This window comes from Fistularia commersonii, chromosome 21 (assembly GCF_037954325.1).
Source record: "Fistularia commersonii isolate RoL2024-O1a breed Wild chromosome 21, RoL_Fcom_v1.0, whole genome shotgun sequence".
NCBI lineage: Eukaryota > Metazoa > Chordata > Actinopteri > Syngnathiformes > Fistulariidae > Fistularia > Fistularia commersonii.
In genome coordinates, this window is record NC_141304.1 from 13,551,395 (window position 1) to 13,564,093 (window position 12,699).

The following is a 12,699-nucleotide window of genomic DNA, read 5'->3' on the forward strand; positions in this document are numbered from 1 at the left end:
ATACAGTACATTGATGATAAATCAATACACTTCAGAATTCGTATGACTTGAAATCAATATGTTTTGTCAAACTTTTTTTTTTACTTACGAAACATACCCTCTTTAAAAATGTATATAATTTATGAACATACATAGTATAATCAGACAAAGCATATGAGAATTGAATGTCAATGACATTAACAGTCATGAGGAAACAAGGACATTCATTTTGTATGCAATCAATTAACTGTAAGAGTAAACAAGATTAAAGGCCTGTGAGAAATGTTTAATTTTACAAATAAGGTGGAAAATTAATGGATAGATTAAAATAGTAATATTAAAAAATGGTAAGGGGAATACAATATATATTTAACTCAGTGGATCTAAGGGAATATCAGTCATAACACTGTATTTTTTTTGTTTCTGGATTTTAGGGATAAGTTTTAAAGATTTTTTATATATAATTGAACATCGTTTATACAGAACTTAAAATTGGGGGAACATTTTTGCATTTTGTTCTTTAAAAATGGAAATCACCCGCTCGGTGTTATGACGTAAGTTGCGTGAGCGTGTACGCAGCACGCTCGCCTCTACGTACGACCTTGTTTTTGTTGATGTGAAAGTGAGTGCGACTGCGCGCCGTGCTATGCTATCTTCCCGTCGCTGCTGACGCTACTGGCAGAGGGGAAAAAAAGAGTCCTGTGGCCGTAACACTTCTCCAGTCTGACTTGTGTGTTGTATTTCAGAAACGCGGGAAGTAAGCTAACGATAGTTACTCAGTAATATTCATAGCCGGCGACTTACCAACGTCTCCCATATGTAATCGCCCTTGCTTGTCATCGGACGCCGCTAGCTAGGGCCAAGGAACAAAATAGTATATCGCCATTATATGATCCAGTGTCCAGCTTCACTTCTACCCTCCATGTGGGTGAGGGAATTGTGTGTGTCAGATTATGGCGAGAAAAACAGTTAGCAGGAAAAGGAAGGCAGGAGAGCCCAAGGACCAACAACAGGTAGGCGGAAACCGGTGTTGATCTAGCTGGCTGAAGGAACGAGCTACGTGTGTTAACATGCTAACTAGCACAGCGCTAACAAGCTTCAGCTGATTTAAGCTGTCAGGGGCAGAGTTGGACTCAGTCTGACGCCTAAAACTACAATACGTCGGCAAATTATCATCAGAACAGACATATCTTTGGTCTAGTTTCAGATATATAAGTGTCTGTATCTAAATTCCGGTATCCGATTGGATTTACGTTAGCCAACGGTCGTTTATAACACTGCAGCTAACGTTAGCTCTAGCACAAGCTAGTTTGTCTGTTAATGTGCAGGGTTTTGCAAATTGTAATCACGATCGTAACACACCGATCGTAGATCGATAACGTCGACCAACAGGGCCACACCTCCAACTTTTAGTTATGAATTCACCTAAAATTACTCATGGGTGAAAACATATCTCCTCGTTATTATTAATCGTGGGGTATAAGTTGACTGTTGGTATTCAGCCGTAGTAACGTTAACGGTAATTAACTACAACAGAAAACGGATAACCGGAACCAGTTAGTCCACTATCAGTTAGAACAGCTATTCCATTCAGTTAACCTGAATGTGTGGTGGTGATCCAAAATACGGGTTAACGCAGTAACATAGACAAACTGGTTCATGTAAACATATATCAGGTCACTTCGTTTTCGCTGCACCTTTCGCTGTGCGAAGTGACATAGCTCTTGCTGCAGGGTATGAGGCACAGAAAACAAAATCTGCCCAACATATTATAAACACTTAAATGAGTGATTTTGCATTGAATTTGAGTGGAAGGCCTTTCCGCTCTTGTTTGTTTCATCTTGACCTCTTAACATACTAACAATTGTTCCATCAGCTGTCCTGTTAGCTTTTCAAATGGAAACATGTTGAATGTTATTTTTAACATTTTCTAGATGATAGTTTTTATTGTGGATATGTGGATCAGGTTATGAGTGTACTAAAATCTAGGTACACTTCTCATGTGGCCTGTTGTGGTGGATTTTGTTTAAATATTTTATGTGTTGTGTGTTTGCCAGTGTGGATCATGTTGTATTTTGGTGCTTGCTTAATGTAAATGATTATAAGCAGTTTTGAACAGCAATTTTGTTTCAGGACAAAGTGATAATAGGACCGTAGTATGTAGATGCATTTCTGTCAACAAGAGCTGTTTTAACTCACTGTTGGCAATTTTGAACCCAATTTTGGGACTTCTTTGGATATCTTCTTACGTGAAAATATAACATGGCGACTGACCAGGTGCCATAGAATTCATGCCTAAGGACTTTAATCTACTTATCTGTGGACTTATCATTTAAGATGTACCACACACGTGCATGATTCCGCATTTAAATGTTATGGCACAGTGCCTTTTATCTTATATGTCACTCCTCCTCCCTTCATTTTAATCACCTGCTTGCCCCAGCCTATGTCTCTGTTGAGAAAGAGGTGACAATAAGGGAGGTGACAATAACAAAAGCATGGACTCCATGAGGCATTTATTGGATTTTATGACTATATCTTTTTGTAGCTGTTCTTAGATTTAACTCTATTCCTGCTTTCTGCAAGTATTTACAGCTCCAATATATATGGAGTCTTCTACTTCATCAGCACATGACTACATTGCCAAAGGTGTGGTCACAAAGGAACAAAAAGCCATCATTACAGATTTGAAAATGCAGATCAGCCAAGCTGAATTCCAGAAAAAATATGTTTATTGTATATGTAAACTGTTCATAATTGTTACGAAGGTCTTAGACAAGCTGGTCAAGCCCTGCATGATATTTCATGATATTTAGTTTGTTTGCATTCTTGCACCCTTTCCATTTTGGCTTCTTTGTGGGAGCGGGAGCAGATGTGTTATAATGTTTCCAATGGACAATTTTCAGTCACCTTGAGAACAGCTTGTCTGGGTTCCTGTGTATGAAATTTGTCTTCGCTGTTGAACACACTCTGCCCTCTCATCGTTGTTATAGAAGTCACTCCGCTCAATTCCAGACCAAGGTCTCATGTAGAAGTGACAGACATCAGACCATTTTTGCAAAACGCCTTCTGTCAAAAACCCTGTGCTGACCACAGTGGCATGTACTAGCTTCCCTCCCAACCATATACCAGTCCTCTAAAAGCTAGAAGAGGAATATGGGCTGCAAAAACTGGCAGGCATAATTGATAAGACTGATCCTAAATGAGGTTAATAAATACACACAGGAAGGGTTAATCTCCACCTCCATTATTGATGTACATTAATAGTGATATAATTAAAACAGATGTATTTGATGAACTCGCTTTACTTGCAGTTCTTTTTTTTCGAGCTGGTTTTCCAGCATGCGTCACATGCGTATGTGACAACCAGGCAGGGCTAAAATGAAGGTGAAATATATGTGATGTAGTTACCCCCTTTTTGATAACTCAGGCATAATTTATCTTCATCCGAGGCCGACTTTATCTGTTTGGTGGTAACTCCATTTTTGTATGCTCCTCTCTCTTCAGCTGGGCTGGTGTCAGTCACCACACAAGCGGAGCCGTGTTTCTTGTTCATCACGTCATGCCCAGCAGTGGTGGTGCAGTCGACGCTCAGTGGTCTGTGCCCTCCAAGGGCGGGAGTTCAGACCTCAACAACAACATGAGTTGCGGCTCCAGCGGAGCCTCCGTGGTTTCGCCGCCGGCCGGCTCCCCGGAATCCTCAAGGAAAGGGAGTTCTCTCTCGGTCGACTCAACAAGGTGTTTGCTTCACAATGGCTCAACCATCGGCAGGTTGTGTGCGGGACCAAGTGCAACACGGTAAGAAAGCACTATATTCTGCGACAAACATGCCTGTATTGGTTTCCCATCAGTGTTGTCTTGGACACATTGGTGTGACAGAATGATCAATATACAATCTATGAGTGTGAATTATGATTTCTTTGTGATTTTTGCTCCCTTTATACACAGCCTGTTCAAATGATCAAAATTGCCCCGTTGTCGCAACATGGTGTATGTGTTAAAGGGCACAGACATGGGAAGGGGATGAGCAGTTTTTCTTGTGATTTCATATCAGTTATTCTCAGCCTTACGTCTAATGTACGTAAAAATGGTAAAGATGAAGAGATGGAACAATTCCCTCAAAGCTAAAAACTTACTGAGTGAACATAATGTGGTCTAAACTCATCTAGTCTAAGGACAGCCAACTGATTTATTCATTAGATTGTAGCTAAAGTTTTAGACATTTTTTCTCATAAATCAGCAGCATAGTTTTTAAACACGCTTCCACCCTTTGCTACAAACTGTTCTGAGGCTTTTGGTCTTCAATTTATGTACTAGATACAAAAACCCATAAATTATGGATTCAGACAAATTTTTTTGTCTGACACCTTGAATAAACATGTAGAAATATGTGATGGTATCTGTTCCCAGCAACTGCTGCCTGGAACAAAACATTTGTCTTTTTTTCAATAATTGTGCAAAATAAGTCATTCTGTAAAACTCAGGATATATTGGCTTTTTCCTGGAGAAGTTCCTTATATGCATATATACACGCACACACTCGGGTGCACGTGTACAACCTCCCCAATCGTAATGAATGTAAATACTGACAAATGAAGGGAAGGACATTTGACTTTTTCCTATAAGAAATAGGACATGTCAGTTTGTATTTATACCCAACTTTTTCCCAAGAGATGGTTTTATTTTTTTGCATCATAAAGTAGGGAGCACAGATGAAAAGCATGTGCTTGGGCCACTGGTATTAAATTTGATGTTTCCACTCATAGGTTTGCTGCCATCTACATTTGTAGCAGCATAAAGCCTCTCTATTCTTCCACCATTTTTTGAATTCTGACTTTTTTTTTTTCATTATTTTTGTGCGCTAGAATATTCTTGCTGTGTATTTTTAACATGGTAAATAAGATAAATGGATGTAGTAAGAAAGTTAGTCCTGTATAGTCCTGTAGAACTATTGAAAAGGTATGTGTTACCTAAGTACTCTGTTAATTGATGATCATCTCCTTAATACATTTTTATAACCAGATGTTCTCTCTTGTTTCACTTACAGCTTTTTGTAGCTGATGTCCTGACTGGGCAGATAACACGCATTCCTATGCTAAAGGACAGAGAGTGTCATGGTGGAGGCTCTGGGGTGTTGGGAGCAGTGGTGGCAGGGCGGCATTACCACTCTACAAGCAGCTCTCGTTCCCGGCTGGACCAGCAAGGCTGTGGGATCCATGCTATTGAGATCAACCCCTCTAGAACATTACTAGCCACTGGTGGTGACAACCCCAACAGCTTGGCCATCTATCAGCTGCCCACTTTGGACCCTGTTTGTGTTGGAGACGTACGTCTGTTGGGCATAAAACAACCAAATTAATAATTTCATTGGAAAACCTCTTTTCACTGCCTTAATTTTTTTGCACCTTTCAAGCTATTATACAGTTATCTCTATTTTTTACTCATAACATCAACTGCATTTCTTCTGCACTTTTCAGGCAACACAAAGAAAAAGTTATCAATTTTAACAACTTTATAGGAAAAAAGGAGAAGCGGTAGTAGCAGCACATTTTTATTACACGGGTTATTAGATGGAAACAAAAACAGCAGCTAACAAATAACTCAAATGTCCAGTCGAAGAAGACATTGAAGAAAATAGGATTCTTGCAGCAATGGAAAAAATAGAAAAAAAAAGCTCAGCACTTCCACTGAAAAACACATGAATGTTTTGCACCCTAATCCTGCTTATCATACCAGCTAGATGGTGTTGGACAAAGTTGAAACCGTGTGGTCTTCTTTGACATTGTTGTCCTGCTTTTTTTTTCAGGATGGCCATGATGACTGGATCTTCTCCATAGCATGGATCAGTGACAATATGGCAGTTTCTGGTGAGTCGTCTCTTCGCATAAACAATGGGCAGTGAGGCCACGCATACCTATACACACTTGACCTAGGTGGGCATTGTCTTTCCAGGCAATAGTAACCTAGAATTGCTGTGGTTATGCTTTTTTTTTTACCTGTCACCTCAAGAGAAAATCAAAATCTGAAAAGGGAAATTGAAATTTCCCTATTGTGGGACAATTTAAGGCACATTTTAAAATTTAGTGAGAATGGAATCACTGTAGGATTCAAGGGGTTTCTGTGTCTGTCAGGTTTAACTATGGAGATACACCATCCATATTTTACTGTTGGTGAAGGTACTATATCCTCAACAAAATTCAGGGGCTGCATATTGTTTGTAATGCTTCATAGGCCAAGTCCCAGTGGACTTTTGACCTACAATAGTGAAAGCTGTCAAGCGCAGTGTTGCTGTAGATCCCAATTCCCAATTCCTCCACCAGTGGTACATAATGCTTGAATTGCATGTTGACTTGGTATAGTATTGCTATGCGAGCATAATTGTTACCCATAAAAATTACACCCTGTTCAATATCCTTTTTTTTTTTTTTTTTTCTCGACATAGTACTTCCACACATTTCGATGCTGAACTCGAGCCAATTGTGAAGTTTGCTCAAACGTTTTATCCTGCTGATTGTAACTGATGTGCACAAAACCCTCAATCATCTGTTCAGTGTGGGGAAAAAAAACAACTGAAGACTCAAGCTTACTTCTATTCTGGAAATATTTTCATTTGATGGCCTATGCACAGGAATGAAATCTCCCATTTTTGATGTGGTATTGACTTGTCTGTGTTTGACTCATAGGCTCCAGAGATGGCTCCATGGGCCTCTGGGAGGTAACCGAGGAAGTTATGAGCCATGCGGAGCGCAGTCAGAGTGAGCAAGCGGTCCCCTCCTATGCCCACATCTCTCACCGTGCCCTCAAAGACATCCCAAAGGAGTATACCAACCCGTACAACTGTAAAGTCCGGGCTTTGGCCTTCAACAACAATCATAAAGTAAGGGTCATTCTGCTGCAGCCTTTTATGAAGTGTGAATAATCTGACATTTTCAACGTTTTGAGTTATACATGTGAGTGAGATGCTTTTAGTCCAGACCAGTTATACACCTATATGGAATTAAATATTAGTTTTTTTTTTTTTTTTTTTACAATCACTTAACACTCAGTTATTGAATATTATGATATGCAAAAGCAGGAGTACATTTCTGACGACAAAATGAAAATTAATAGAAAATCTTTGGCATATAAGGGAGGGAAGGGTTGTTTTTGGACTAGGAAGTTTGTTTTGACAGCTTAGGCATAAATATGTTGCTACTGATATTTTGAATTTTCATTGTATACATCCTTAACGCTAATCACAATTTTCATTGAATTTCTTTTAACTGTGTCTTTTTCTGTCCCTTGAATGGAGAGAAACATTCGATATCTGAGTATATCAGAGTTATCTGGGATATCTGAGTATATATATATATATATATATATATATATATATATTGTGTGTGTATGTAGCGCAAAGGTGACGAGGCATGCAAAGAAAATAGCAGCTTTCTGCTTCTGTGCATCAGATTAAGTACTTGACACCCGTCTTCTTTCTCAGGAGTTGGGTGCTGTGTCTTTGGACGGATATTTCCACCTCTGGAAAGCTGAGCAAAGCTTGTGCAAGGTAAATCTTCATATTCATATTCTCATTCTACTCTTGACTCAACACCACCTTCCAGTATTTATGGCAAAATTTGCAGATATCTTTTTTTCCCCAGCACCTACAGAACATTTAGTTTTCTTGTTTCCTCTGCATTAATGTCATTAAAAGACACAATGCATTCATTTTGAGACCAAAACATTTTTGTTCCATGTTGATGTTCACAATGAATAAGCATGTCATCAAAACACTTGTCTGAATTGGCCTTTTTTATAATCATACCAAAATAGAATATTGATTCTATCTATTGATTTCGTTTCTGATCATAAATTGATATCTTACTGTACCATTCTGTCTTATTTTCCTTAAGCTACTGTCCACCAAGCTGCCTCACTGCAAAGAGAATGTGTGTTTGGCATATGGACAGGACTGGTCCGTATACGCGGTAGGATCTCAAGCCCACGTCTCTTTTCTAGATCCTCGACAACCCACAAACAGCATAAAGTCCGTCAATTCCAGAGAGAGAGGAAGTGGTGAGTAATCTGCAAAATTGAGCTCGCTGTTTACACAAGATTTGTAAAGGGCTCTGCATATTATTCGAGGACACTTGACAGTTTCTACTCCGTTATGGTCTACAATTTGTGCTGCTATGTTAGTTTTAAAAGCAAAAAAATATGTGTTTAAGGCAGTTTGGCCTCTTAACCATCATTGTCTCATTACTATTCACACTGACATTGTCATTGGCTCTTTGTACTAACGGGGATCTTGATGAGAAACTTCACTTGGCATCGCAACTTCTTTTGCGATGACTGAAGACATTGAAGTTGATTTTGCTGTCATCTCCTGTAATATTTGACAACCTTAATGGAGAACATTAGCAGTTCATAATTCATGTCTGAAAAACATCTTTCACTCGGTTATTATTATTACAGATGATTAAAAACAGCTCTTTATAATCTTATCTAACGGTTGCTGTAAATGGAGTCTATGTGTTTAAAATAAATTACTTGTTCGCAATACATAAGTAGCAGTAATAGCCTACCCAAAATGACTGTGGTGCTTGTAATGTAAATCTCTAAAATGGGATACACCTTTTTAAAATGATTTTTCTAGTTTTTATCTGAATTGTGTGTGTATCAAGTCCTACATTTACGGACACTTTGCAAGTATAAGTGTGTTTCTGCAGTATGACCCTCTCGCTGACACTGCTGGTGTGGATACTACCCATACAAAATTAGTAACTACAACCCATACTGCAAAGCAACACACATATGGGGTATTATAGTATGTATATATTACATTATAGCAAAGCTTAAGTCAGACTCATCCCATTTCATATGGGAAATCTCTTTAAAAAATGATTGGCAGCAAATGTCAGATTTATGCATTATGTGTGTGATTTTTCTTTTACTCCTCCAGCATTGTTCATTGCACACAACACAAGTGTGAAAACATTTTCAAGGGAAAGGACCTTTTTAAGTGTTGTGGATGTATAGAAACATTTCCGAACATGCTTATTCACACGCCACAGGTGTTTACATTCGATTAGTGACAATTACCTCAGCTCCTATCACATCCGACAAACCAGTATCAAAAATACTTAATTGATCCCAGAGGAAATTGAGTGATCATAGATGCACCTATCATCTAGTAACAGTCCTTAGAAATTATGTAGTAATAGATGGCAAACCACTTCCCTGGCTTTTCTTAGAAAGCTCTTTAGTCCGTATTGATATCTGGTTATTAAAACCCCATGTACAAATATGATAAGTCAGTCTTAAATTGTTGCGGGACAGGGTGAGCTGTCCCAGCAATGAAATGTCAAACAGTTCCACGGTGGTCTTTTTAAAAGGAATATTTTCCTTTAGCACTTTTTCCTTGTATGTGTTGAATTCCTTCTTCCCAAGTCACTTTGTTCCTCTTTGTAACAGCTTGAACACAAAAGTAACTCTGGGGCCACTTAGGGCTGGCAGAGCAGGGAGCTTGTGATAAAATGACCCTAAGCTGCTGGTCAGATCGAGCCAAGTACCCTCTCACACACACGCTCATATTTGGGTGGTGTACTGATTCCCCCCCGGTCTTAAAAAATTACAGAAATGTCATAAAAAACAACAGTGTGCAAAGACAAATTGATCTGCTAACAGATTTTTAAAGCCCCTCTGTTTTTCAATGTAATATTTGATACCCCACTAACAGCAGCCCAGAGCCCTTGAGTCATTTGTTCTGTAACTACACCAGTGTCCAATATACTTTTCACGTGTTCAAAAGTGACCTGAACACATCCAGCTAAGTCACTATGACATTTCTCATTTGCGCAGGTTTTTGTGTTTGACTCAGTTGGGAATTTTTGTCTGCTGTTTGGAAAAAAAAAAACTGGATCAATTATATGAGGTGGAATTCTGAGTTTCAAACAGTCTGTCTTTTTGTCTGCTCCAGGAATCCGTTCTGTGAGTTTCTATGAGCACATTGTGACGGTGGGTACCGGCCAAGGCTCTCTCCTCTTCTATGACATCCGGGCCCAGAGATTCCTTGAGAGCTCTTTGAATCCTGCCGGGGGCTACAAGAAGGGCCCAGGAGATGGCATCCTCAAGCTGACCACTGGGAAAGGATGGCTGGTAGGACATTTAAGATAAGATAAGACAAGACAAGATAAACTTTATTGATTATCCCATAGGGGAAATTCCTTTGTCCCAGCAGCGTAACAGCTATGTCAGAAATGGAAAAAATAAATAAATAAATAAATATAAATATATATATATATATATATATATATATATATATATGTATGAAATTAAAAAAAAAAGAGAATATAAATATAAATAAAATAAAATTTCAGCTGCTTGTTTCCAGCAAACGTCATTTGAAAATGTATCTTATGATCAGAGGTGTATTTGGTACGAATGTAGAATCGTTTCTGTTGGAGATTAATTGAATATCAGTCATCGTTGTCTCCTCACCTGGAACTTTTCAACTCTTGTTTTCAGAATCACGATGAGACATGGAGGAGTTATTTCTCTGATCTTCATTCCTTCCCAAATGCTGTGTACACACACTGCTATGATGACTCTGGCACCAAGCTTTTTGTAGCAGGTGGACCACTCTGTTCTGGCCTGCACGGGAACTACGCAGGACTGTGGAGCTAGCCACTTAGTCCACACTGTCCTCTGTCATGACGTCCTCGTCCAGACTCTTTTATTTACCCAGTCCATCCATCCCTCTCCCTCTTAAGGTCAGCTGTCGCCACCAACCATCTTTCGTGTCCTGTGCATTAAATTGATGGTATTTTACCAACATGGGGTCTCAGGAGCATGACCTTGCCCCCCACCCATATTACAGCTTTGAACATTGTTGTGTATCTTTGTATCCGCATTTCACAATCCCGTCTCCAGTTTTTCCATCGCCTTTTTATTCACCAGAGCCACTGCTTTAAAGAATAAAATTCATACACAAGTTGTTTTTCAGAAAGCTGCAAAGTCTGCCACTAAGAAACAGAGAAAAAGTTTTGAAAATCATTATGAATAAAGTTATAGCCTTTCATGATTTAAAACAATGACATAGCACTGACAGGGATTAGCCTACAGTCTTTAGCCGGCTTGTTTTTCGTCTGTAAGAATGGTGTTTCTGCTTCCTCTGAGATAAATGGGTGTCTTTGTAAAACGCTACTGGAATTTTTCCTCAAAAGTTCCGTTTTCGTTCTTTCACCAAAATGGATGGCAATAAAAAAAAAGAGGGGGAGAGGAAGAAGGACTGAAGAGACAATTCCTTTTGAAGGACTTAACTGGAGTGCAGTTTGACATTTGACAGAACATTTACTGGTTGGAAAGGCCTGTCCTGCCCCCCCTCCACACACACACACACACACACATACACACACACACACACACACACACATATACACACACACACAAACTAACAATCACAAAGAAATTGCTTCTCCCATCCGAATTGCGATGACGAAGACAGCTTATCCAATCAAATGGGACTCTGTGTTCACATTCGTCTCACTGAGATGGTGTAAAGGAGAAAGGGTATGGTTGCGATATGCAGTGTTGTTGTTCTTTTGAATTAATTCCAGCTATTGCGTCTTCATTTTTGACTGATTCCACAGGGATACACCTGCTGATGTTGTCATTTGCTTTCCTTATTTATTTTCTCCTTTCTACATCAACCTTTATTCAAATGGTCAGGGGTGTTCATATAATTTTTTTCTTATTTTTTTTTTGAAGAATGAATTGTCTTTTTCTTGCCCTTTGCTTATGTTTCTAATGTTCCTTTTGTAAGAATGTTATTGGAAACATAAGCAGTGTTCACACTGTCGTCTGTGGGTTTTTTGGTGTCAGAAAATTGTTATCTTGACATTTTGTCTGGAAGGATGGCATCAAACAGATTGGAGGGGCCTTATCTCAGCTGGGTTAAATTCCTCTTGTCATCAACAGGACCTGGAGAGAGGATCTATGGTAGCTCACTCTGTTCTTCTATGGTCCTCCTAGAAGAAACTAGCAGATCTTGAATTCTACCCTGGAGATAGCAAGTGTAGCCTACACTTGTCACAGCTGTAAAATGTTAATTTTGTCCTGTTCTTTTTTTTTTTTCTATTGTTATTTGTATAAAAGAGGGGTTGATTCTGCTCAAATTGTTTGGTAGAGGCAGGGTAGGCTTGAGTTTTGCCTTTCTCAAGTCTTTCTGTGAAAGACTGCCATAGGCGACCATAAAATTTCCTTTTCTACATAGAAATTTTTCTCCAGTTTTCATGATAATGACAATTTCAAAAGAGGAACCCCAATGACGACCATAAATTGAACAAAGAACCAACACTTTTAAAGTGTGTTTTATATATAAATGTGTATATGTATGTGTAATATACATAGGGACAATTGCATACATTTTTATGTACATGTCTGAGGAAGTGTGTGGATTGATGTGTACTTGGTGATGCCCTGTTTTTTTTATACACGCCTCATGAATGTTTTTACAAATGACTGAATCTGAGGATATTATATGATAAACATCCGGGGGGAAAAAACAAGCTATTAAATCCTTAAGAGTAAATAATAAACATTAAATGTATATTAATGTTAACATTTGTCGTTCTTGGTGTCTCTCACCGGTAATTGCGATGTGGAAAATCAGCGGGTATTTTAGTTTCGGGGCCTTGATGCCACGCACTTTTCTTTGCATACTTGCAAGCGTTAAAAACCAAA

At 38.8% G+C, this 12,699-nt stretch overlaps 1 protein-coding gene across 1 annotated transcript; it reads left to right on the forward strand.

Annotated features, from left to right (window-relative positions):
- The first annotated feature begins 581 nt into the window (after positions 1-581).
- On the forward strand, positions 582-12,571 carry dcaf12 (DDB1 and CUL4 associated factor 12). Its single transcript, XM_086168301.1, has 9 exons — positions 582-992; positions 3,487-3,777; positions 5,027-5,305; positions 5,786-5,846; positions 6,663-6,856; positions 7,457-7,522; positions 7,869-8,031; positions 9,935-10,113; positions 10,483-12,571. The coding sequence occupies exons 1-9, from the start codon at positions 933-935 to the stop codon at positions 10,639-10,641; spliced, it is 1,452 nt and encodes a 483-aa protein (XP_086024427.1). The 5' UTR covers positions 582-932; the 3' UTR covers positions 10,642-12,571.
- The last annotated feature ends 128 nt before the right edge of the window (positions 12,572-12,699 follow it).